The 26,410-nt window shown below is 51.7% G+C and overlaps 1 protein-coding gene across 2 annotated transcripts; it reads left to right on the top strand.

The window, feature by feature from the left end:
• The first annotated feature begins 107 nt into the window (after positions 1-107).
• Positions 108-24,904, top strand: pmt (phosphoethanolamine methyltransferase). 2 transcript variants are annotated; one of them, XM_069180348.1, is made up of 12 exons: positions 108-597; positions 4,367-4,544; positions 7,006-7,161; positions 8,341-8,477; positions 12,385-12,587; positions 15,728-15,916; positions 16,832-16,921; positions 17,448-17,537; positions 18,545-18,667; positions 19,369-19,500; positions 20,257-20,373; positions 24,029-24,904. In XM_069180348.1, the coding sequence occupies exons 1-12, from the start codon at positions 588-590 to the stop codon at positions 24,137-24,139; spliced, it is 1,536 nt and encodes a 511-aa protein (XP_069036449.1). In that variant the 5' UTR covers positions 108-587; the 3' UTR covers positions 24,140-24,904. The 2 variants fall into 2 exon arrangements, with proteins under 2 accessions (XP_069036449.1, XP_069036450.1); XM_069180349.1 differs by having other exon boundaries at positions 110-597; positions 12,433-12,587.
• Positions 24,905-26,410: the final 1,506 nt, after the last annotated feature.

Here is a 26,410-nt window from a genome sequence, read left to right as displayed (position 1 = left end):
TCGGTCTATCGCTCTCAGCCAATGGCGGAGTCCCGGCCCGGCCCGCCTACGTCCGCCCTGGCCAATCAGCAGCCGGATGACGCCACCCACCTGCGAGGTTGAGTTTATCAGGGTTTATTTAAAGGTACGATTTTGCTAGCGCCTGTGTCAATAAGCCCAAATCCTCCTCTTTTGTTTTTTTAAGCTATTTATTTTTTTGAGGTGGGGAGTGTGTGTGTGCGCGCCCCCGTTGGCGTTTCTTTTTTGCTTCTCTCCCTTTCCGCCCTCCACATGCAGCCGACGGGTCGGTTGTGCAACAGGAGCAGCCGCAGCTACAGCCGGACGCGAGTGGCCATCCACTCCGTGATCTCACCAGCCCCTGCCCGGCGCCCACTCCCCCGGACCCGGACCCGGCCCCGCACGCTGACCGCTCCAGAGACTCGGTCCCCGTCGAACTGGACCAGGCGACGTAGAGTGGGGGATTCATTCACGCATCAATTAATCAATTAATCTGATTGATTAAGGGCTGCCGGCGAACTTTTGTGCCTCCTTTTTATTTTATTTTGTCAAATAAAATCATCGACGTCTCCCCCCCCATCCGTGGGAGAATGGACGAAGGTAAGATTTCTGGCGTCACTCTGAATTTTTCGAGGAGGGTGGGGGGGTGGAGGAAAAGGGAAACGCAACTTGTTCAAGGCTGCAGTGATCCGGGGCGACCATCTCGGACCCCCGACGCCAGGAAATATATTTTACCCCGTTGCGGGGGCGGGGAGAGAAAGGCGACCCCTTCAGACTGACGGGACAGGGACACGGGGCTGCCTTCCTCTTTTAATTTTTCCTCTTTTAATTTGAGTTCCTGCCCCTCGGGGGTCTTTACGGTGACCTGAGGTGTGGACTTAGACTGAGGCCTCTTTCGTCTACTACTGCTTGTCGTTTTCTAGTAGTAGTAGTAGCAGCAGCCAGCAGCCCTGTCACCCTGCAGCTCCCCGCTGGCAGCCACACTGGAGACTCAGCAGGTGTGAGCCTGGTCAGTACCTGGAGGGGAGACTCCTGGGAAAAGCTGAGGCTGCTGCTGGAAGAGGTGTTAGTGGGGCCAGCAGGGGGCGCTCACCCTGCGGTCTGTGTGGGTCCTAATGCCCCAGTATAGTGACGGGGGACACTAGACTGTAAACAGGCGCCGTCCTTCGGATGAGACGTCAAACCGAGGTCCTGACTCTCTGTGGTCATTAAAAACCCCAGGGCGTTTCTCGAGAAGAGTAGGGGTGTTACCCCGGTGTCCTGGCCAAATTTCCCCCCTGGCCTTTACCCATCATGGCCTCCTAATAACCCCCCTCTCTGAACTGGCTCCATCACTCTGCTCTCCTCCCCACTGAGAGCTGGGGTGTGGGGAGCGGACTGGCGCCTCATCCAGGTGGGGGTACACACTGTTGGGGGTGACCTCCCCATGACCTGGAAAGAGCTCTGAGCGGAGGGTCCAGAAAGGCGCTATATTGGTGTAAGCAGCTATTATTATTACTACATTTAACGGGGTCCAGGCTGGGGGAAAAAGAGGAGCTGCTTGCATCTGCGCCTGTGGCTGGGAGGTTGCCGGTTCGAATCCAGCGGCCGGCAGAGGAATCCTACTCCGTTGGGCCCCTGAACAAGGCCCTTCACCCCCAGCTGCTCCAGGGGCGCCGTATAAATGCCCGACCCTGCGCTCTGACCCCCAGCTTCTCTCTCCCTGTCTGTGTGTCTCATGGAGAGCAAGCTGGGGTCTGCGAAAAGACACATTCCTAACGCAAGACATTGAATAGGGCCGATAAAGTGATCTGATTAAGGACAGGAGGAGAAAAACGAGGTTTGAACTCATCCAGGTCTGGCTGTGAAGGGACTGGTTGCGTTACTTAGAACAACTAGTTGAATAATACACGAGAAATTGTGTCTGGCCAAGAAAGTGATCTGATCTAGCCACCCCCTTGTGTTAAAAGAAGGGGTCTATAGCACATCGGTAGGAGGACCTGCATGATTTTGGAGCCCTGAGCAGGGAAGAGAGCTTGATAACCTTTAGATATTTCAGGACTGTTCTGGTTAAATGACCCCGAGGAGAAAAAAACACACTGAGCGTCTCTGCGTCTCTTCCCCTACCCATGGGCGTGAGAGACCAGATTCCTTTTCTGCTGACCACCTGCAGAAAGGGAGGGTCTCCAGCTGCAGCCAGAAGGAATCCGGAGAATGTGGTTCTCCTGAGTAAAATGACTCCACTCCTTTTTGACGATTCCCCCCCCCCCCCTCTGCTGTTGTGGGGGAACGTCTTCATCAGAGGAAGACGGGGACACACGTCTTGTGCAGATGCAGTGTGATTGAGCCTCAATAAAGACCCCAGCCCACACTGGGTCTGCCCCACAGGACAGACACCTTGCAGGGGCTTCCCAGCGCTTATGTAGGGTCTCCCAATCTGAGTGCTTGTCCTGTTCTTTGATAAGGAACAAGTAATAGGTTTGTTCCAGGCTGAAAAGAGAAGAGAGAAAACGCAACGTTTCGGCTCAGGTATTCTTCACCTGTTCTTTGATATATAATTACTTCCTGTCCTGCTCTGGGTTCTGTCCTTTGACACGCAGCAGACATTGATCTACTTTATCCTGTGTGGGGTGTGGGTCTGGGTCCTGTCTTTTGTTCTGTAGCGTTAGGTCACTGGGGCCGGTAAAACAAGCCGGTAAAACAAGGCTGAGATGCCATAAACAAGCTTTATGGCATCTCAGCCTACTTCTTGTTTGAAGGCTTAATGAACAGACCCCAGCAACCCCTATCCACAGTGTGCTGAAGGGGTCATATTGCAACACTGGACATGTGAGATAATAATAATAATAATAATAATAAAAAAACGTTATTTTATATAGCGCCTTTAAAGGTGGCTTCTCAAAGCGCTTTACAGAATGACAATAACAATAAATAAGAAGAACACACAAGATAAAACACAATGACAATACACAGAGGAGACTGTGGATGGTGGTACTAAGAAAAGTAGAGGGGTGAAGAATGGAACCAGTTCAGTAAAGGCTCTTCTGAAGAAGAGGGTTTGGAGTCTGGATTTGAAGGAGTTTAGAGAAGGTGAATCTCTGATCTCCCTGGGAAGAGAGTTCCAGAGCTTGGGGGCATAACAGGAGAAGGCCCTGTCGCCCCTACAATGTAGACAGGGCTTGGGGGGACAGTAAGGAGGGCAGAATTCGAAGAGCGAGGGTTGCGAGGTGGGTAGTAGGGCGATAATAGCTCAGACAGGTACTGAGATGCCAAGCCATGTAGAGCCTTATAGGTGAGCATGAGGATTTTACAGTCCACACAGAATTTGTCTGGAAGCCAGTGCAAGGACTCCAGGACAGGAGTAATGTGAACACTTGCACTAGACCTGGTCAGGATTCTGGCTGCTGAATTTTGGACTTACTGCAGTTTGTTCAAAGTAGATTTAGATACCCTAGCGAGTAGAGCATTACAGTAGTCGATTCGAGAGAACACAAATGTGTTGATCAGCTTTTCAGCCCACAGTTAGTGATAGCACAGGGCATAGTCTAGCGATATTTCTGAGGTGAAAAAAAGTGTTGTTTGGACAGTATGCTGCACATGTGGGTTGAATATTAAGCCAGAATCAAATATAACCCCAAGGATTTTTCAGTTTCGATTTTTACACGTCCCACTTCAGTCCCAAACAAAAGAAAACCTCCCCAAGATCACAAAACTGCTCGTTTGATCTCCAGAACACGGGAGAAAGAAATAAAAATAGGTGCTGGGTCTGTGGGTTTCCAATAGGGGGCGCTGCGCTGCGCTTAACGGCCCGTCCTGACAGAGGAAGTGGGAGACAAATGAAAAGGACACACACCCTGTTTTGAATTTTTTTTTTTTAAAAAGTTTATTTTGGACAACAGAATTCTCATCTTTCACTCTGGGTGGAGTCATCCAGTGTGGGTATAGGGTAGAAATGGCCATTTTTATTCTTTTATGTCTTTCTGCTAGCTTTCATGTGGTCGGCTAGCTCTTAAAGATGACCAGTGCACCAGATCTAAGAGATAAGATCACAGATCACAATTTCTTGCATGAGGGATGTGTCTTTTCACAGACCCCAGCTTGCTCTCCATGAGACACACAGACAGGGAGAGAGAAGCTGGGGGTCAGAGCTCAGGTTCGGCCGTTTATTCGGCGCCCTTGTAGCAGTTAGGGTGAAAGGCTCCCAGGGGCCTCAGGGGCCCAACGGAGTAGGATTCCTCTGCCGGCTGTGGGATTTGAACCAGCAACCTCCCAGCCACGGGCGCAGATCCTGAGCCACAGAGCCCCCGCTCCGCCCCAAGGCTCTGCCCCTCCAGCAGTCCATTCTGACCATTACCCACGTCTCCCTGCTGTCCCCCCTGTCTCCGCCCAGCTGTCGTTCGGCACAAGATGACCGAGTTCTGGCAGGAGCACTCCCAGCAGGCCACGGTGGAGGAGATGATGCTGGACTCCAACGCCCAGCTGCTGACCCAACACGAGCTGCCCGAGATCCTGGCTCTGCTGCCCGATCTGGAGGGCCTGACCGTGCTGGAGCTGGGGGCCGGCATCGGGTGAGAGGGGCGCTCGGGGCTTGTGGGTCTCTCTGGCTAGAGGGCATTCAGCTCGTCTAGTCCATTGGAGAGCTAGGTCAATGAACCAGGAATCCCATCCGGCTTGTGTCTAAAGGAAGCCAGGGTATCGGCTACAACCACATGGCTGGGTGGCTTGTTCCCCACCCCCGCCACCCTTTGTGTAAAGAAGCGTTGCCTGCTCCCGGTTATACATGCAGAACAGGAGGCGCTTCTTTACACAAAGGGTGGTGGGGGTCTGTAACAAGCTATGTTGTTGAAGCCAATATCCTGTATTCTTTAAAGAAACGGCCGATGGAGACTCTCGGCACAATTAGTTACTAATTAGCAGTCGGGCTAGATGGGTAAAACAGCCTCCTCTCGTTTTTGTAACTTTTTGTGTGTGCTAATTCTGTCTGGCACTGAGTCTCTCCTCGTCTTCAGCTCCTGGTCTCTCTCTCTCTGTGATTCTCTGACTGTCTTTCCATACCTGTGTCTACATTCTGAAATGACTAAGAGATGAAAAGTGTCCAGTAGCCATGCAGTTGTTAGAACTAGGGGGTTATGTAAATACTGAATTTAGCAGAAGGCCAAGGGGATTAACCAGTTATTAAATTAAATGATCATAACACCCAATTTGTAAGAATTTTGTCAAGATTATGACCGTGTGGTTGATATAATTAGAGGCACCTGAGTTCTTTGCTCTTTGGCACAACTTTGTTGGGGAAAAAAGTAATAAATCAGACACACTAGCTTAAACAAATATTTCTTAAAAATAACAATAAACGCTAAACAACACGCAGCATACACATACAACACACAAGTTCCGCTGTGTACAAACTTACACTCTGGGTGGCCCAGAGGCCAGTATCCTTTGCTTTATGTCCCGATGGAACATTTGATTAATTTGTATCTAGGCATTTTGAGTGGCACCACATAAAAGAAAAAAAACACATTTGGTCAAATGTGATAAGGATGCAGTATATTTTGTTGTTATTTCTTAGCTACCCAGAAAAAAAAAACTGACTGTATTTGAGTCCTCTATAACACCTTCACGGGCCCATAAGAAAAAATAAACCTTTCTTCTAGACCAACAGAATATGACCTACAGCTGAATTTAATTCAGTTCAGTTCAAGGTGCTTTATTAGCATGACCGATGGGTACAATCAGTGTTGCCAAAGGAGATAAAAATAATGAAATTCGCATGAAACAAAAGAAAAAATAAAAGTACAATAAAATCTACAGACATTTACAACAAAGACATATCATAAAATATTTACATATACTGTAGACAGAAGGAGCATTATTGGGATACAGGCTCAATGTTCCTCAGGCTGGGACAGGAGATCACACGCTGTATTATTATTATTGAGAGACAGGCTCACTGTCTGTTCCTCAGGCTGGGACAGGAGATCACACACTGTATTATTATTATTGAGAGACAGGCTCACTGTTCCTCAGGCTGGGACAGGAGATCACACACTGTATTATTATTATTGAGAGACAGGCTCACTGTCTGTTCCTCAGGCTGGGACAGGAGATCACACACTGTATTATTATTATTGAGAGACAGGCTCACTGTCTGTTTCTCAGGCTGGGACAGGAGATCACACACTGTATTATTATTATTGAGAGAGAGGCTCACTGTCTGTTCCTCAGGCTGGGACAGAAGATCACACACTGTATTATTATTATTGAGAGACAGGCTCACTGTCTGTTCCTCAGGCTGGGACAGGAGATCACTCACTGTATTATTATTATTGAGAGACGGGCTCACTGTCTGTTCCTCAGGCTGGGACAGGAGATCACACACTGTATTATTATTATTGAGAGACAGGCTTACTGTTCCTCAGGCTGGGACAGGAGATCACACACTGTATTATTATTATTGAGAGACAGGCTCACTGTTCCTCAGGCTGGGACAGGAGATCACACACTGTATTATTATTATTATTATTGAGAGACAGGCTCACTGTTCCTCAGGCTGGGACAGGAGATCACACACTGTATTATTATTATTATTATTATTGGGAGACAGGCTCACTGTAATAACCCCCATCTCTGAACTGGCTCAATCACTCTGCTCTCCTCCCCACTGAGAGCTGGTGTGTGGGGAGCGGACTGGCGCCTCATCCAGGTGGGGGTACACACTGCTGGTGGTGGAGGGGATCCCCATGACCTATAAAGAGCTCTGAGTGGAGGGTCCAGAAAAGCACTATATATAATTGTAAGCAATTATTATTATCGCAGTTCTTTGTTTGCTTTGACGTTCTGGGAGCTTCAGAAGAGCAAATGCCTCTGGTTGACCTTAGCCAGGTGTTGACCAGTGAATGTGGATTCTCAAGGACACTTCAGTAATCGCATCTCAGTTCATCACAGCACACCAGATAAGCGCCAAGAGCAGGGAGCATGCTGGGAAACTCACCGATGTCCTAGTGACCAGGTTGTGTTTGGGTCCTGCAGGCGGTACACGGCACATCTGGTGAAGAAGGTGCGTCACGTGACCACCGTGGACTTCATGCAGAAGTTCGTGGACAGGAACCGGCAGGAGAACGGTCACCAGGGCAACGCCGACTTCATCCAATCGGACGTCACCCAGCTGCGCTTCCCGGACAACAGGTACCCGCCTCCCGAGACGGTGACTAAGCAACGGGGCGGGGGGGGGGATGAGCGGGCCGTGCTCCACCACACCTGCCCGCTTACCACTGGGGCTCCTTCTCTGGTTCTTTGGAGATGGGGGGTCTCGTCAAAGCCCTGGGGTGCTCAAAGCAGGGAGTCATGTCTCCCATGTGGCCGAGCGGTCTGGGGCGCTGGCTTAAGGCTCCAGTCTCACCGGGGGGCGTGGGTTTGAATCCCACCGCTGCCAAATGATGGGGCGGAGCGGTTCGTACTGTGGCTCAGGATCTGTGCCTGTGGCTGGGAGGTTGCCGGTTCAAATCCTGCAGCCGGCAGAGGAATCCTACTCCAAGGCCCTTCACACCAGCTGCTCCAGGGGCGCCGTATAAATGGCCGACCCTGCGCTCTGACCCCCAGCTTCTCTCTCCCTGTCTGTGTGTCTCCTGGAGAACAAGCTGGGGTCTGTGAAAAGACACATCCCTAATGCAAGACATTGTATAGGGCCAATAAAGTGATCTGATCTTATCAAATCTCAAGTCGGCATGACCTTGGCATTACTGGTTGTCGATACCTCGCGCACTGCTCTGAATGGTACCCACCTGGATGAGGGACCAGTCCACTCCCCACACACCAGCTCTCAGTGGGGAGGAGAGCAGAGTGATGGAGCCAGTTCAGAGAGGGGGGTTATTAGGAGGCCATGATGGGTAAAGGCCAGGGGGGAAATTTGGCCAGGACGCCGGGGTAACACCCCTACTCTTCTCGAGAAACACCCTGGGATTTTCAATGACCACAGGGAGTCAGGACCTCGGTTTGACGTCTCATCCGAAGGACAGCGCCTGTTTACAGTACAGTGTCCCCGTCACTATACTGGGGCATCAGGACCCACACGGACCGCAGGGTGAGCGCCCCCTGCTGGCCCCACTAACACCTCTTCCAGCAGCAGCCTCAGCTTTCCCAGGAGTCCCTCCACCAGGTACTGGCCAGGCTCACACCTGCTGAGCTTCAGTGGGGCTGCCAGTTGTGAGTTGCAGAGTGATATGGCTGCTGGCAGCTCTAAGGTGAATTAGGTGATTATAGGCGACCAGCCACAGGCACCTTGGGCTGCAGACTCTGCCCCGTGCGTCCCAGCCCAGCGCTGACCTCCCACTCCCCCTGACTGGCCCTCTCTCTCCCTCTCCCCAGTTTCGACCTGATCTTCTCCAACTGGCTGCTCATGTACCTGAGCGACGCCGAGCTGCTGTCCCTCACCAGGAGAATGCTGGGCTGGCTGAGGCCTGGGGGATACTTCTTCTTCAGGGAATCTTGTTTCCACAAATCAGGTGAACACTCCCCTGCCCTTTTCTGTCTCTCTGTCCGATAATAGTTTACCCTAATAAATACCATAGTATCCTGGCCCTTGGAATGTGATGTTGCCACAGCCACACACTTCTATGGTGTTTCCAATAACCTGGGTTGACTGGAAACTTGTGTGACCTCATAATGCCACTGCTATTGGCATTGTGATGTCATTGCCATTATGATGTCATCATTTTCTGTTATCTGGCATGACATTAATGGTAAACTAGAATACAATTCCTTTAGAAACAAATTCCTATGATGCAACGTAGCAAGAGACAGTAAACTAACTATAGGAACACAACAACAACCTCATTTCCGAAATTGCTGTTTTGGATTTTCCAAGGCGCATTTCTGCAAGAGCCCTCTGTCCTTCCCTGTTTTAAACCTCAGCGTTTGAAGGTTTAGATAATGAGTGGTTCTGTTATCCCTGACAAAAGTAAGCATGGACAGTTGGTCTTCAGTAACGAGAACACGAGTGCAGCCAGCTCTGCCCATGGAGCTGGTTTCTTACCGTGTAGTTGATTGATCCAGCCATCTCTTGAAAGAAACCAGGGTATCGGCTTCCACAACATGGCGGGACAGCTGGTTCCACACTCCCACCACCCTTTGTGTAAAGACATGCTTGTCCTCTGCCTTCCCTGTCGTGATTTGAGGATCAAATCCATCAATTTCCTGAAAGAATCGGCTTCAGCATCACCTCTCTCTCTCAGCTTTCTATCCCTGCTACACCTTCCTCTCCCTCTCTCCCGGCTTTCTATCCCTGCTACACCTTCCTCTCCCTCTCTTTCTCAGCTTTCTATCCCTGCTACACCTTCCTCTCCCTCCCTCTCTCAGCTTTCTATCCCTGCTACACCTTCCTCTCCCAGCCTTCTATCCCTGCTACACCTTCCTCTCCCTCTCTCTCCCAGCTTTCTATCCCTGCTACACCTTCCTCTCCCTCTCTCCCAGCTTTCTATCCCTGCTACACCTTCCTCTCCCTCTCTCCCAGCTTTCTATCCCTGCTACACCTTCCTCTCCCTCTCTCCCAGCTTTCTATCCCTGCCACACCTTCCTCTCCCTCTCTCCCAGCTTTCTATCCCTGCCACACCTTCCTCTCCCTCTCTCTCAGCTTTCTATCCCTGCCACACCTTCCTCTCCCTCTCTCTCCCAGCTTTCTATCCCTGCTACACCTTCCTCTCCCTCTCTCCCAGCTTTCTATCCCTGCTACACCTTCCTCTCCCTCTCTCCCAGCTTTCTATCCCTGCTACACCTTCCTCTCCCTCTCTCCCAGCTTTCTATCCCTGCTACACCTTCCTCTCCCTCTCTCCCAGCTTTCTATCCCTGCTACACCTTCCTCTCCCTCTCTCCCAGCTTTCTATCCCTGCTACACCTTCCTCTCCCTCTCTCCCAGCTTTCTATCCCTGCTACACCTTCCTCTCCCTCTCTCCCAGCTTTCTATCCCTGCTACACCTTCCTCTCCCTCTCTCCCAGCTTTCTATCCCTGCTACACCTTCCTCTCAATTCAATTCAATTCACACACTGTATTATTATTATTGAGAGACATGCTCACTGTCTGTTCCCCAGGCTGGGACAGGAGATCACACACTGTATTATTATTATTGAGAGACAGGCTCACTGTCTGTTCCTCAGGCTGGGACAGGAGATCACACACTGTATTATTATTATTGAGAGACATGCTCACTGTTCCTCAGGCTGGGACAGGAGATCACACACTGTATTATTATTATTGAGAGACAGGCTCACTGTTCCTCAGGCTGGGACAGGAGATCACACACTGTATTATTATTATTGAGAGACAGGCTCCCTGTCTGTTCCTCAGGCTGGGACAGGAGATCACACACTGTATTATTATTATTGAGAGACAGGCTCACTGTCTGTTCCTCAGGCTGGGACAGGAGATCACACACTGTATTATTATTATTGAGAGACAGGCTCACTGTCTGTTCCTCAGGCTGGGACAGGAGATCACACACTGTATTATTATTATTGAGAGACAGGCTCACTGTTCCTCAGACTGGGACAGGAGATCACATACTGGGCTGCCAGTTCAACTGAGTTCCCTCCTCCCTCTCCCAGTAGGATTGGGACCCGTTGTGATTCTGGCAGGTGTGGGAACTCTGGAATTAGATTTCTGAATTTCGGGGAGAATGTCTCTCTAATCCCAGAGTATCTGTCACAGTGCAGTAGGAAGTGCACCTCTGTCTCTATTTCTCCCCGCTGGCAGTGGGAGCACAGCCTGTCCTCTCTGGGCAGCCAGGTCTGCCTGTGTCGCCCAGTTTCTATGGCCAGGCTGTGGTCACTGAGCCTGTACTTCGTCAGGGTCTGTTTCTGTTTGTTGTTTCTTATTTTGGTCAAATATTCAGCTAGTGTGTATTGTCTGTTTAGGGTTCTGTAGCATTCCAGTTTATGTTGTGTTTGTGTGTGTGTGTCCCAGTGTGTGAGATATTGCTGTTTGATCTGTGCTGTTATGTGGTTGAGTCTGGGTTGTGGTGCTCTAGCAGTGCTGTCCTGAGGCTGGCTGGTCTGTGTAGGTCTCTCTCTCTCTCCCAGCTTTCTATCCCTGCTACACCTTCCTCTCCCTCTCTCCCAGCTTTCTATCCCTGCTACACCTTCCTCTCCCTCTCTCCCAGCTTTCTATCCCTGCTACACCTTCCTCTCCCTCTCTCCCAGCTTTCTATCCCTGCTACACCTTCCTCTCCCTCTCTCCCAGCTTTCTGTCCCTGCTACACCTTCCTCTCCCTCTCTCTCCCAGCTTTCTGTCCCTGCTACACCTTCCTCTCCCTCTCTCTCCCAGCTTTCTGTCCCTGCTACACCTTCCTCTCCCTCTCTCTCCCAGCTTTCTATCCCTGCTACACCTTCCTCTCCCTCTCTCTCCCAGCTTTCTATCCCTGCTACACCTTCCTCTCCCTCTCTCTCCCAGCTTTCTATCCCTGCTACACCTTCCTCTCCCTCTCTCTCCCAGCTTTCTATCCCTGCTACACCTTCCTCTCCCTCCCTCTCTCAGCTTTCTATCCCTGCTACACCTTCCTCTCCCTCTCTCCCAGCTTTCTATCCCTGCTACACCTTCCTCTCTCTCTCTCTCCCAGCTTTCTATCCCTGCTACACCTTCCTCTCCCTCTCTCCCAGCTTTCTATCCCTGCTACACCTTCCTCTCCCTCTCTCCCAGCTTTCTATCCCTGCTACACCTTCCTCTCCCTCTCTTTCTCAGCTTTCTATCCCTGCTACACCTTCCTCTCCCTCTCTCCCAGCTTTCTATCCCTGCTACACCTTCCTCTCCCTCTCTTTCTCAGCTTTCTATCCCTGCTACACCTTCCTCTCTCTCTCTCTCCCAGCTTTCTATCCCTGCTACACCTTCCTCTCCCTCTCTCCCAGCTTTCTATCCCTGCTACACCTTCCTCTCCCTCTCTCCCAGCTTTCTATCCCTGCTACACCTTCCTCTCCCAGCTTTCTATCCCTGCTACACCTTCCTCTCCCAGCTTTCTATCCCTGCTACACCTTCCTCTCCCTCTCTCCCAGCTTTCTATCCCTGCTACACCTTCCTCTCCCTCCCTCTCCCAGCTTTCTATCCCTGCTACACCTTCCTCTCTCTCTCTCTCCCAGCTTTCTATCCCTGCTACACCTTCCTCTCCCTCTCTCTCCCAGCTTTCTATCCCTGCTACACCTTCCTCTCCCTCTCTCCCAGCTTTCTATCCCTGCTACACCTTCCTCTCCCCCTCTCTCCCAGCTTTCTATCCCTGCTACACCTTCCTCTCCCTCTCTCTCCCAGCTTTCTATCCCTGCTACACCTTCCTCTCCCTCTCTCTCCCAGCTTTCTATCCCTGCTACACCTTCCTCTCCCTCTCTCTCAGCTTTCTATCCCTGCTACACCTTCCTCTCCCTCTCTCCCAGCTTTATATCCCTTCAGGTCTGGCCATGACAGAATGTTCTCGTCTACAGGGGACAGGAAGAGAAGCTTCGACCCTTCCCTCTACCGGACGCCAGCCAGTTACAATCACCTGGTGACGTCAGCGGTGTGGGCGGAGCCGGGGCCCAGCAGCCGGAGCTACGGGTTCGAGATTGTCATGACGAAGTCCGTGCAGACCTACATTAAGGCAAGTTGAGCTTCGTAACCTCTGCACCACAGCCCCTTCGTAGGCAAAGACTTCTCCATTTGGTCAGAGCAACTATTTGGCCTGCTGTGTTGTGATCCTTCTCTCTCTGTCCCTCCCATAATCACCCTTCAGTGTAGTTAGAATCTTAGCATATTGATCCCCAGATCTGGGCTCCTTGAGGCTGTGTACAGTACATGGGAGATTCATGTGGACAGCACTCTAGTTGGTCATGTGCAGAATGAAATGTCACGGAGATCCATTGGGGCTGAGTGGTGGCTCTGTGGCTCAGGATCTGCGCCTGAGGCTGGGAGGTTGCCGGTTCAAATCCCGTGGCCGGCAGAGGAATCCTACCCTGTTGGGCCCCTGAGCGAGGCCCTTCAACCCAGCTGCTCCAGGGGCGCTGTATAAATGGCCGACCCTGCGCTCTGACCCCCCAGCTTCTCTCTCCCTGTCTGTGTGTCTCCTGGAGAGCAAGCTGGGGTCTGTGAAAAGACACATTCCTAATGCAAGAAATTGTATAGGGCCAATAAAGTGATCTGATCTTATCCAAAGTTGTTTGCATCAACAGAGGGTCATTGTAAGTGTTGATAAGGTGACTGAAGTTCACAGCAGGTGGTTGTGTGAGGGGTTGGCTGCAAAGGTCCAGTACAAGGATTCACTTTCCACAGGAGTAATAATAATAATAATAATAATAATTGCTTACACTTATATAGCGCTTTTCTGGACACTCCACTCAAAGCGCTTTACAGGTAATGGGGATCCCCTCCACCACCACCAGTGTGCAGCCCCACCTGGATGATGCGACGGCAGCCATAGTGCGCCAGAACGCTCACCACACATCAGCGATCAGTGGGGAGGAGAGCCACTGAATTGCCAATTGAAGCCAATTTTTAGAGGGGGGTTATTAGGAGGCCATGATTGATAAAGGCCGATGGGGAAATTTGGCCAGGATGCCAGGGTATACCCCTACACTTTTTGAAAAACACCCTGGGGTTTTTAATGACCACAGAGAGTCAGGACCTCGGTTTGACGTCTCATCCGAAGGACGGCGCCTGTTTACAGTCTAGTGTCCCCGTCACTACACTGGGGCATTAGGACCCACATGAGCCGCAGGGTGAGCGCCCCCTGCTGGCCCCACTAACACCTCTTCCAGCAGCAGCCTCAGCTTTCCCAGGAGTCTCCCCTCCAGGTACTGGCCAGGCTCAAACCTGCTTAGCTTCAGTGGGTTACCAGTTGTGAGTTGCAGGGTGATATGGCTGCTTAAGGAGTGGTAGAATCCCCTTAAATTAGTTATTTTCCAGTGAAGGCCTTCTTTTTGCAAAGAAGCATTCACTTGGCAGACCCCAGGCGCTAAAGAATTGCTCCACAGCTCCTGTCCAACAGGAAACCAGTACCCTCCATTGTAATTGAAGAGGTCAGCTCTGTACAGTGTCAGATGTCCATGCTTTCAGAACAATATTTGGTGATTTGGTCTTCTTTCGGTAGCCTGTAGTTGCCAAAGACTAATAACCAGAGGGTGCTAGTTCGGGATCTGGGGGTATATTCAAAAGGATTGTGCACTACCTGAACCCGAAGAAAGACAAGGGTTTGTTTTTCCCTTAACACCTCGGAAGGATTTCCTTAAGCCCCTTGTTTTTAAAATATCCCCCCCTCCCCGCGTGTGACCAAGATCAGGAGAGGGCTCAGTAGCGTATCCCGAGCTGCTATATCAAGATCAAATCCTTTCTTTCTCAAGGCTCTCAGCTGAAACTGGAGCAGGGCGGGATGAGAAATATTCCCACAGTTGGCACTCGTGTGCAAGAGGAGCCGTTCGCGAAAACGACCTGTGTGGTATCCTGGATCTCGTGCATTGCTGGGATCGGTCTGTTGAATCCTGTTTAAGGGATTCGTCACCCAGCTCCTGGATGAGGGGATTAGCCCGGTTAGCTTTCAGCAAGACAGGCCAAAGTTTCCTTCAATCTGATGTTCTTTCGGGACCCTGCTAATTATAATAATAATAATAATTGCTTTACATTATTGAGGTGTTAGTGGGGCCAGCAGGGGGCGCTCACCCTGTGGTCCATGTGGGTCCTAATGCCCCAGTATAGTGATGGGGACACTATACTGTAAACAGGTGCCGTCCTTCGGATGAGACGTAAAACCGAGGTCCTGACTCTCTGTGGTCATTAAAAATCCCAGGGCGTTTCTCGAAAAGAGTAGGGGTGTAACCCCGGCGTCCTGGCCAAATTTCCCATTGGCCTTAACCAATCATGGCCTCCTAATAATCCCCATCTATGAATTGGCTTCATTACTCTCTGCTCTCCTCCCCACTAATAGCTGATGTGTGGTGAGCGTTCTGGCGCACTATGGCTGCCGTCGCATCATCCAGGTGGGGCTGCACATTGGTGGTGGTGGAGGGGATCCCCATTACCTGTAAAGGGCTTTGAGTGGAGTGTCCAGAAAAGCGCTATATAAGTGTAAGCAATTATTATTATTATTATTACATATATAGCGCTTTACTGGACCCTCCGCTCAAAGTGCTTTACAGGTCATGGGGATCCCCTCCACCCCCACCAGTGTGTACCCCCACCTGGATGAGGCGCCAGTCTGCTCCTCACACCCCAGCTCTCAGTGGGGAGGAGGGCAGAGTGATGGAGCCAGTTCAGAGAGGGGGGTTATTAGGTGGCCATGATTGGTAAAGACCAGGGGGGAAATTTGGCCAGGACACTGGGGTAACACCCCTACTCTTCTCGAGAAACACCCTAGGGTTTTTAATGACCACAGAGAGTCAGGACCTCGGACCTCGGTTTTATGTCTCATCCGAAGGACGGCGCCTGTTTGCAGTCTAGTGTCCCCCGTCACTATACTGGGGCATGAGTACCCACACAGACTGCAGGGTGAGCGCCCCCTGCTGGCCCCACTAACACCTCTTCCAGCAGCAGCCTCAGCTTTCCCAGGAGTCTCCCCCTCCAGGTACTGAACAGGCTCACACCTGCTGAGTCTCCAGTGGGGCTGCCAGTTATGAGTTGCAGGGTGATATGGCTGCTACGAAGGGTCTAACATGTCCATGAGATCCTCCCCTAACCTCTGGCCATCAGAGGGAGGGGCTGCAGATCCCCCTGTACTGTTGCCTGATTGGCATGTTCCCCTCCCCTTTCCAGATGAAGAACAACCAGAACCAGCTGTGCTGGCTGCTGCAGAAGCTCCCTCGCGACCGCTCGGCCAATGGGGGCTTCGACACCTTCCAGCAGTTCCTGGACAGCCAGCAGTACTCGCGCCGCGGCATCCTGCGCTACGAGAAGATCTTCGGCCGGGGCTACGTCAGCACCGGCGGGCCCAGCACCACCAAGGTGAGGACCGCCCTCCACCGCCCCTGCCCCTCTGGGCATAACCACACAACGCTGCCAGGGCCTGTGGTTGGAAGTCTAGGGGGAAAATCTACACCCGGCTGGTGCTGGAGCCCGTCCCCAGCCTGTATCTGCAAGGCTTCCAGACACACAGGGTTCCACGAGCTCCTGCTGCCTCCCAGTAACAGGTTTAATTGGTGACTGCGGTGCCGGACTTCCCATCAGGCACTGCAGGCACAGTGCCTAGGGGCCTACAAAATATTTAGGGCCCACGAAGGAGGGAAACACTAGCGACTCACAAGAAACGAGCTGAAACAATGTGCTTGCGATCGACTCTAGATGCTCCACATCAAAGGTCAGGATTTCCAAGGGTGATGTAGATGTTCCCTACTTTACTGATGCTCCTGTTGGCCCAAACAGTGGCTCCACGTGAGATGACAGTCTCGACTGCAGGTTCTGTGCAGTGTTCCTCGCTAGGGGTTAGCGAATGATGGGCAAATTCCTCGTCTGGTAACCCGATTTTCCTGTGGTGCAAGCGTACCATAAAGGATTACAGATCTAACCAACGCTGGAAGCCTCTGCATCCTGGTTTTTTAAACCGTCTCCTGACCACTTGTCTGGCAGAAGTTGGTCAGGTGATTTGAGGGTAGCATCTCAGTCCCAGCAGCATTCTGGGAAATGTAGTCCAGATGTGGGGCAGCCATCTTGTTTGAACTTGCCGCCCTCTTAAAAATGTCACAAGGGGCAGATTCAGACAAAGAAACAACAGCTAAAAACCAAGATGGAGTGCTGACCCGTCCTGTGGTGTTCAGTGAGAAGAAAAAGAAAGGAAATGGTAGGGGAAGACCAGCATTTGGCAAACCCATAACCTGTCACTTGTGCCGTCCCCCCCCGCCGACCTGACCTTTGACCTGGAAGGAGTTTGTGGACCTGCTGAATCTGTCGCCTGGGCAGCGAGTGCTGGACGTGGGCTGTGGGATCGGGGGCGGCGATTTCTACATGGCCAAGGTGAGAGCCGATCTTAGGGTTTGGGTTCGAGGTTAGGCTTAGGCTCAGGGTTTTGGTTGAAGTTGGGGTTGAGCTCAGGATGATGGTAATGTTTAGAATTGGGGACAGTTTTAGAGTTGAGGTTAGGGGTATGGTTGGGATCTGGATTAGGTTTGGGTTTTGGGTTTGGCATTAATCTCAGGGCTGGGTTTGAGGTTTGGTTTAGGCTCAGGGTTATGGTAATGAAGCTCTTCGAGTTGAGGCTAAGGTTAGGATGATGGTTATGTTTAGATTTAGGGACAGTTTTAGAGTTGAGGTTAGAGTTAGAGTTTAGGTTTGGGGTTGGAATTAGTGTTGAGGTTAGGTTTGGGGTTAAGGTTAAAGTTAATCTTAGGGTTGGGTTTAGGTTTGAGATCAAGATTAGGGGTAGGTTTGGTGTCAAGGTTGGGGTTGGTTGTGGGGTTAGTCATTGAATCTCCATGTGACAATCAACAAAATACTGTGCTTTGGCTAAAAGGTTCTCGTTCTGCTTTTGGGCCCATTGTAGACGTTTGGCGCGCAGGTGCTGGGAATGGATCTGTCCTCCAACATGGTGGAGATCGCCATGGAGAGGGCCCAGGAGGAGCACCTGCCCCTGGTGAGAGAGCAGCTGCAGAGCCTGCACTGCCCGCAGGACACCTCGGGGCAGGACGGGATCATCGCAGTCTGTCCTTAACCTGAAGGAAATTCATGTTTCCATTAAGCATTGCATCTTAGCTCGAATGAGTGTGTTGCATCAGGTTTTTCATTTAAAAGCGGGTTTAACAGTATGGTCATGATTTTAGTAAAGGTCAGCTCACTTTATCAGCCATCTACAATGTCTTGCATTAGGAATGTGTCTTTTCACAGACCCCAGCTTGCTCTCCAGGAGACACACAGACAGGGAGAGAGAAGCTGGGGGTCAGAGCGCAGGGTCAACCGTTGTACGGCGCCCCTGGAGCAGCTGGGGGTGAAGGGCCTCGCTCGGGGGCCCAACGGAGTAGGATCCCTCTGCCGGCTGCGGGATTTGAACCGGCAGTCTCCCCAGCCACAGGCGCAGATCCTCAGCCACAGAGCCACCTCTCCGCCCTGAAAGAAAGAGTTTTTCTCAGCAATACATCGTCCTGTGTGCCAATCCCAACTGTCACAGATTAGGAACCCCGATCAGATGATGTCTTGGCATCACGGATGGAGGGATGAGTGGACGAACACCTAGGGCGATGAGAGCCGAGCAGTGGTGCCGCACAATTCTGGGGCTCAGTTCTGAACTGGGGCACTTTCTGGGTGGAGCTCGCATGCACCCACAGAGGGGACACTGGGGGGTTTTTGACTCGGCGCGCCGGTCTCTTTCCACCTTTCACGGGCATGCTGGGTAAGGGGTGTCCCTCAACGGTGTCCCTCATGCGCTGGGGTGTGCGCCCATCCCAATTCCGACCTCGCACCTCGTACAGCCAGCATAGGATCTGGCATGACAGGGATAAGCAGATAACTGCGCTTACCGCCGCCAAAATTAATCTCGGTTAGCGCCGGGATCTCACGATGACACTTCGCGTGACGCACAGGAAAGTGCGAAAGGGTGGCCTTGCGTCCGCCCTTCACCGACGCCGGCTCCTTACCCCCCTCCAGGTGCAGTTCGAGGTTGGCGACGCCACCAAGCGGCTGTTCCCAGGGGCCTCCTTCGACGTGGTCTACAGCCGGGACACCATCCTGCACATCGCCGACAAGCTGCAGCTCTTCAAACGTTTCCACGTGAGTCTTCAGGCTCCAGCCCCATGCCTGACTCTGACTAGAGGTCTTCGTGGGGAGGGAGGGGGGAATTCAGGGATCGAATCCCAAAACCGTCTCTTTGAGGGGGGGAAACTCTTCTGCAGTGGGGGGAGAGACACTGGAGGAGCCGGAGAAAACCCCACTCCCAGCAACGGAGAGCGTGCAAACTCCACCCAGACAGGCCAGAACACACACACACACACACACACACACACACACACACACACGCGCAGAACCCTGGAGTCCATCCCATAATGGGTCACCTGAGGCAGTCGGCTCTCCTTTTCACATCTTCAGCAGGCCAGCTCGTAAACCCGGCTTCAGTCTCCTCTTAAATAGCAGCTGTGGCAAAAAAATCAAAACTTGGGACAAATACAAGTACCAGCCGGCTTCGCTGCACAACAGAAACGGGGGTTTCCAAGCAGTGAATGGGGACAGGAAAACAACACAAGCGTTGCATTTTTGCAGTACTGTGGCCCTAGGTTCAGTTCTGGGGCCGGGGGCGCTATCTGTGTGGAGTCTGCATGGTCTCCTCTGCATTTGCGTGGCTTTCCTGCTCCGGTTTCCTCCCCAAGTCCAAACGCACACTTGGCGCGGCGCGGGAGGTTGTTCCAGGCAGCCGCTCCTCTTTGTGTAAAGGTGTTCTGACTGTTGGCGTGGGGGGGGGGGGTTCGTCTGCACAGTCGTGGCTGAAACCGGGAGGGAAGCTGCTGATCAGCGACTACTGCTGCGGGGAGAAGCCCTGGTCGCCCCAGTTTGAGGCGTACGTCTGCCAACGGGGCTACACACTCTACACACCCCAGCGCTACGGAAAGGTAAACCTCCATTCCTCAGGGAAAAGACGGTAACTTACCAGGGCTCAATTCCTGCTTGGCCTGTGTTTTCCCCCCTGGGATAAACTGTGGTTTACCATGGTAAAACCTTGCAATGGACAAAATTCTTGCATGTTTGCACCCTAGGATTTCTCTGAGGTAGGAGCCCGCTGTTTTGTAGCTAAGTGAAGTAGTGGAATATTATGTGGGTTTGGGGAACATCTTGTTTCCGGCTGGTGTTGTGTACGGATTTTTCTGGACACTTGGGCAGAGTGTCCTTTTGTGTCGAAACCGACTTAACGTTGCGTCATTCGCTAAGTCTGAGCATCGCTCAGTCTGTCTCGGCTTGTGGTGACTGGCAGTTCGCCTGCTGTATGTGACATCACCGAGAGCCATGCTGCTCTTCCAATCAGCACTAACTCTCCTGTCGGGCATTATGGAGCTCGTTGATTGGCTCAGCCAGTCAGTACTAACTCTCCTGTCAGGCATTATGGAGCTCAGTGATTGGCTCAGCCAGTCAGCACTAACTCTCCTGTCAGGCATTATGGAGCTTGATGATTTGGCTCGAGGTAGGCAGAAGGCTGAAACACTTCTGAATTTCCTCGTTTCCCTTGTCCAAGTATAGGAGATCTAACCATTTTGGAACACATTAACGGCTACTTCCAACGGTGTTCTGAAAAAGAGCTCCAGATGGACAGAGCAATGGTCCTTGTTGAGGCAGTTGTTCACGCGCGTGGTTTTTGTCCCCTGTGACATCAGTTCCTGGAGGAGGCAGGGTTTGGACACGTCCGCGCGGAGGACAGGACGGCCCAGTTCATTAAGGTCATCAAGGCGGAGCTGGAGAGAGCCGAGGGAATGCGCCAGGAGTTCATCGAGGTCAGAGTTCGCCATCCGGCTGTCACACACCCTTGTTCCTGCTGCCTCCCAGACCAGTACTTATTGCACACACAGTGTTTCCTGGGAGCGCGTTTCACTTTAAAGTTTTCTTTTAAGAGCCATTCACTCTGCACCTGATGCAAACAGAAATTAGACGCATCTCTCACTGCAGGAGAGACCACGTGCAATGCTGACCTAACCACAGAAACCACAGAACTCATTCGGGTTTTTGAAAATCATCCTGCAGCTCATCCTACAGATTTGATGCCTCTTGATATAAAGGCCAAGAAACTCAAGCTTGATTAAGTGTGGAAGACGAATTCACAGAAAATGGCCTTGCCTTATATATACATGGAACGGTAGCTTTTGTTACTTGGAATGCTTGGGTTTTGATGCAGTGTATTACTAATGACTTTAATTTAATCATATTAGTTCCTGTACACTGATCACTGATAAAGCTGTGAGGCAGAGAGAGGAAGGTGTAGCAGGGATAGAAAGCTGGGAGAGAGAGGGAGAGGAAGGTGTAGCAGGGATAGAAAGCTGGGAGAGAGGGAGAGGAAGGTGTAGCAGGGATAGAAAGCTGAGAGAGAGGGAGAGGAAGGTGTAGCAGGGATAGAAAGCTGGGAGAGGAAGGTGTAGCAGGGATAGAAAGTTGGGAGAGAGAGGGAGAGGAAGGTGTAGCAGGGATAGAAAGCTGGGAGAGAGGGAGAGGAAGGTGTAGCAGGGATAGAAAGCTGGGAGAGAGAGAGAGAGGAAGGTGTAGCAGGGATAGAAAGCTGGGAGAGAGGGAGAGGAAGGTGTAGCAGGGATAGAAAGCTGGGAGAGAGAGAGAGGAAGGTGTAGCAGGGATAGAAAGCTGGGAGAGAGGGAGAGGAAGGTGTAGCAGGGATAGAAAGCTGGGAGAGAGGGAGAGGAAGGTGTAGCAGGGATAGAAAGCTGGGAGAGAGGGAGAGGAAGGTGTAGCAGGGATAGAAAGCTGGGAGAGAGAGGGAGAGGAAGGTGTAGCAGGGATAGAAAGCTGGGAGAGAGAGGGAGAGGAAGGTGTAGCAGGGATAGAAAGCTGGGAGAGAGAGAGAGAGGAAGGTGTAGCAGGGATAGAAAGCTGGGAGAGAGAGGGAGAGGAAGGTGTAGCAGGGATAGAAAGCTGGGAGAGAGAGAGTGGAAGGTGTAGCAGGGATAGAAAGCTGGGAGAGAGAGAGATGAAGGTGTAGCAGGGATAGAAAGCTGGGAGAGAGAGGGAGACGAAGGTGTAGCAGGGATAGAAAGCTGGGAGAGAGAGGGAGAGGAAGGTGTAGCAGGGATAGAAAGCTGGGAGAGAGAGGGAGAGGAAGGTGTAGCAGGGATAGAAAGCTGGGAGAGAGAGGGAGAGGAAGGTGTAGCAGGGATAGAAAGCTGGGAGAGAGAGAGGGAGAGGAAGGTGTAGCAGGGATCGAAAGCTGAGAGAGAGGAAGGTGTAGCAGGGATAGAAAGCTGGGAGAGAGGGAGAGGAAGGTGTAGCAGGGATAGAAAGCTGAGAGAGAGGGAGAGGAAGGTGTAGCAGGGATAGAAAGCTGGGAGGAGAGGGAGAGGAAGGTGTAGCAGGGATAGAAAGCTGGGAGAGGGAGGGAGAGGAAGGTGTAGCAGGGATAGAAAGCTGGGAGAGAGAGGGAGAGGAAGGTGTAGCAGGGATAGAAAGCTGGGAGAGAGAGGGAGAGGAAGGTGTAGCAGGGATAGAAAGCTGGGAGAGAGGAAGGTGTAGCAGGGATAGAAAGCTGGGAGAGAGAGGGAGAGGAAGGTGTAGCAGGGATAGAAAGCTGGGAGAGAGGGAGAGGAAGGTGTAGCAGGGATAGAAAGCTGGGAGAGAGGGAGAGGAAGGTGTAGCAGGGATAGAAAGCTGGGAGAGAGGGAGAGGAAGGTGTAGCAGGGATAGAAAGCTGGGAGAGAGGGAGAGGAAGGTGTAGCAGGGATAGAAAGCTGGGAGAGAGGGAGAGGAAGGTGTAGCAGGGATAGAAAGCTGGGAGAGAGAGGGAGAGGAAGGTGTAGCAGGGATAGAAAGCTGAGAGAGAGGGAGAGGAAGGTGTAGCAGGGATAGAAAGCTGGGAGAGAGAGGGAGAGGAAGGTGTAGCAGGGATAGAAAGCTGGGAGAGAGAGGGAGAGGAAGGTGTAGCAGGGATAGAAAGCTGGGAGAGAGGGAGAGGAAGGTGTAGCAGGGATAGAAAGCTGAGAAACAGAGGGAGAGGAAGGTGTAGCAGGGATAGAAAGCTGGGAGAGAGGGAGAGGAAGGTGTAGCAGGGATAGAAAGCTGGGAGAGAGGGAGAGGAAGGTGTAGCAGGGATAGAAAGCTGGGAGAGAGGGAGAGGAAGGTGTAGCAGGGATAGAAAGCTGGGAGAGAGAGGGAGAGGAAGGTGTAGCAGGGATAGAAAGCTGGGAGAGAGAGGGAGAGGAAGGTGTAGCAGGGATAGAAAGCTGGGAGAGAGAGGGAGAGGAAGGTGTAGCAGGGATAGAAAGCTGGGAGAGAGGGAGAGGAAGGTGTAGCAGGGATAGAAAGCTGAGAAAGAGAGGGAGAGGAAGGTGTAGCAGGGATAGAAAGCTGGGAGAGAGAGGGAGAGGAAGGTGTAGCAGGGATAGAAAGCTGGGAGAGAGAGGGAGAGGAAGGTGTAGCAGGGATAGAAAGCTGAGAGAGAGGGAGAGGAAGGTGTAGCAGGGATAGAAAGCTGGGAGAGAGGGAGAGGAAGGTGTAGCAGGGATAGAAAGCTGGGAGAGAGGGAGAGGAAGGTGTAGCAGGGATAGAAAGCTGGGAGAGAGGGAGAGGAAGGTGTAGCAGGGATAGAAAGCTGGGAGAGAGGGAGAGGAAGGTGTAGCAGGGATAGAAAGCTGGGAGAGAGGGAGAGGAAGGTGTAGCAGGGATAGAAAGCTGGGAGAGAGGGAGAGGAAGGTGTAGCAGGGATAGAAAGCTGGGAGAGAGGGAGAGGAAGGTGTAGCAGGGATAGAAAGCTGGGAGAGAGGGAGAGGAAGGTGTAGCAGGGATAGAAAGCTGGGAGAGAGAGGGAGAGGAAGGTGTTGCAGAAATAGAAAGCTGGGAGAGCGAGGGAGAGGAAGGTGTAGCAGGGATAGAAAGTTGGGAGAGGGAGAGGAAGGTGTAGCAGGGATAGAAAGCTGAGAGAGAGGGAGAGGAAGGTGTAGCAGGGATAGAAAGCTGGGAGAGAGAGGGAGAGGAAGGTGTAGCAGGGATAGAAAGCTGGGAGAGAGGGAGAGGAAGGTGTAGCAGGGATAGAAAGCTGAGGGAGAGGAAGATGTAGCAGGGATAGAAAGCTGGGAGAGAGGGAGAGGAAGGTGTAGCAGGGATAGAAAGTTGGGAGAGGGAGAGGAAGGTGTAGCAGGGATAGAAAGCTGGGAGAGAGAGGAAGAGGAAGGTGTAGCAGGGATAGAAAGTTTAGAGAGAGAGGATTTGACCGGGGGGTTGCAGTATAAGGCCAGTGAGTGTTAACAGAAGGAATATCTCTCCCATCAAGTTAATCAGAGTGGAAGTCACTGACCTATCAAGTCGCAGAGCGCCCCCTAGTGTTTCCCACTGACAGACTCGGCCGGCCCCCACTCCCTCAGCTCTCCTGCCCTCTGAGCTGTAGAGGCGGGGCGATCTAAGAGGGGGCGTGCCCGTGTCTGGCTATGCCTGCAGGAGTTCTCAGAGGACGACTACAACGCCATCGTGACCGGCTGGAGGGACAAACTGCAGCGTTGCGAGATGGGGGACCAGCGCTGGGGCCTCTTCTACGCCGAGCGGCCCTGAGGGGCCGAGACGTCTCCAGTCACGCTCCTTGGGGGGGCGATGACGTCACCCCCCACCCGCGCGCGACGTCGTCTGGAAAGCCAATCACATTGAAATGCCTTAAATGCCTTAAATCCACCTCTTGGAAGCTCAGTCCAGTGATTTTTGCAGCCCCGATGCAAAACCCTGATTCTCTCTTTCAATCGGAAAGCCCTGAACTTTCTTTAGGGGCTCGGTGATTTTTAAATTCCTGCTCAACGGTTCAATCGGGTAAAACGATTGGAGCCTCCGAACCCGTTTCCCTGATTTCTTGCTCAGCCATGTCATGTCTCTCAGTGCGGTAATGATCTTGGCTAGAGATGGCCGCCATTCCAGATGATCTGGAAATTAGGGTCCCAGTCGATCCGTATGGCTCCGGAACCCCCTCATCATCCCCAGGGAGGAACTGGGGGGGGTGGAGACTCATCCCGTTTCAGACGGTGCTCTCAGGAAACGGGCACAGGTGGAATGTCAGAAACCGGGTCGGCGTGGCTTATTCCGTCACGGATGTCTTAATGATCCGAGAGGGCCATCGTTTCTCGAGGGATTCCGATCCCGGAGAAGAGACGTCTCCTGGTTTCTGCCCCCAAAAGGCTCCTTAGTGAGTGTTCCCGAGTCCTGGTACCTGGCACGATCTCGGAAGTCTTCCGGTCCAACCTGTCCGCTTGCCTGCGTCACGTGCCAGTCGCAGGTCTGACCAGGGCTGCCAAAAAGAGAGCAATTGTTTTAATAAAGTTAATTCTGATATCTCAGGCCATGTTGCCTGCTTCATAAAGTACTGTTGTTATTCTGTGCCAGTTTCTCCACGACGATACTGGTTCTGACACTTGACGTCTGTAACGGCTGTTTCCCAGACTGCACAGGGGGAGGCTTGAGGTCCTTGGGCGACTTTGCTCCGATTCCCACTGCTCTGTGGTGACATCTGTTAGAAATGCTAACTCTCGCGTGCTGCTGGCCAACACACAACAATTCCTAATTCTGCCTGGAGCCACAGTCTCCCCCCCACTGTGTAGCAGATGGCTAAATATTCTGCCGTGGAAAAACAAAGCTCTTTCGAAATTTTAGTATTCAGACATCTGAGGTTACTAGTGGGATATGATTTGCATTTCATGGAGTAATGTTATCCCACATTTAGCTACACAACGCAAATCTCATTTACTACTCTTTTTTTTTTAGTTTTCAGTGTTGCATGCACCTGCAGCTGTTAATTTCTGATGGGACTCATTATTAAAATAGACACAACAGGAATGCAGTTTATAAAATCACACATAACTAAAAGCTCAAAGTGAGACTTGCAAATGAGAGGGGCCGTTTTCTCCATTCACTAATTTCCAGAAAGGGCACCAAGGGAAATCGGCTTTAATTCTGTAACTGGCAGGTTGTTCCAGACACCCACCACTCTTTGTGTAAAGACACATTTCCCGTCCTTAGCCCTATAGAGCTATAGATGAGGGCTCGGCTAGGAGTCATAATGGGGATGACTATCAGAGTGAGAGGGACACTGTAATCGTGTGCCCTTAATGAGTTTCTTTCCATCCATCCACTTTCTAATTCTATCCCAGCAGGTAACGGGCACAAGGCAGGGTACACCTTCGACGGGACGCCGATCCATCACAGGGCACACACACACACACTTGCACACATGCCAGTTTTCCCAGAAACCAATTAACACACCAGCCTGTTTTAGGACTGTGGGAGGAAACCCATGTAAACACAGGGAGGAACGTGCAAACTCCACCCAGACAGCACCCAGCAAGGCCAACCACTGCTGCTGAGTTTTTTTTACCTTGGGCGTGAATCCAGCAGGTCACGGGACAAGGGACACCGCTAACCGAACCGTGGGTCGAGGCCGACGCTGACTACAATCCCGTTCACACGTTTCAGCATCTGGAAGCCCATTTTAAAATGTGTCCCAACTAGCAAGCAAACATTTCATTTGGGAGCCGCGGTTACCCCCCAGTCCTTGTTCTGAGCCACACGTAGGCCAGCAGCGTGTTGTTAACCACTTCCTGAATTCACAATGGCGCTTAGATACCACAAAACAGTATTGAAGGTGCGATATTTACCCATACAGTCTGTGGTCTGCATAGGAATGTAGATTGCGGTCAGACCTGTCGGTCGCGCAATTGGACTGTGTCGAACCCAAGGACACGTCGATTTCTCTGAAATCTAAACGCAAACTGTTTTCATGCGGTCCCCTGTGAAACATACCTGTTTATTTGTAGCAGGAGACTTTAATAGTAATAATAATTG

Source organism: Lepisosteus oculatus, chromosome 18 (genome assembly GCF_040954835.1).
Source record: "Lepisosteus oculatus isolate fLepOcu1 chromosome 18, fLepOcu1.hap2, whole genome shotgun sequence".
Lineage (NCBI taxonomy): Eukaryota > Metazoa > Chordata > Actinopteri > Semionotiformes > Lepisosteidae > Lepisosteus > Lepisosteus oculatus.
Note: the sequence above shows the minus strand (reverse complement) of the source record. Positions and strands in the feature narration are given on the sequence as shown.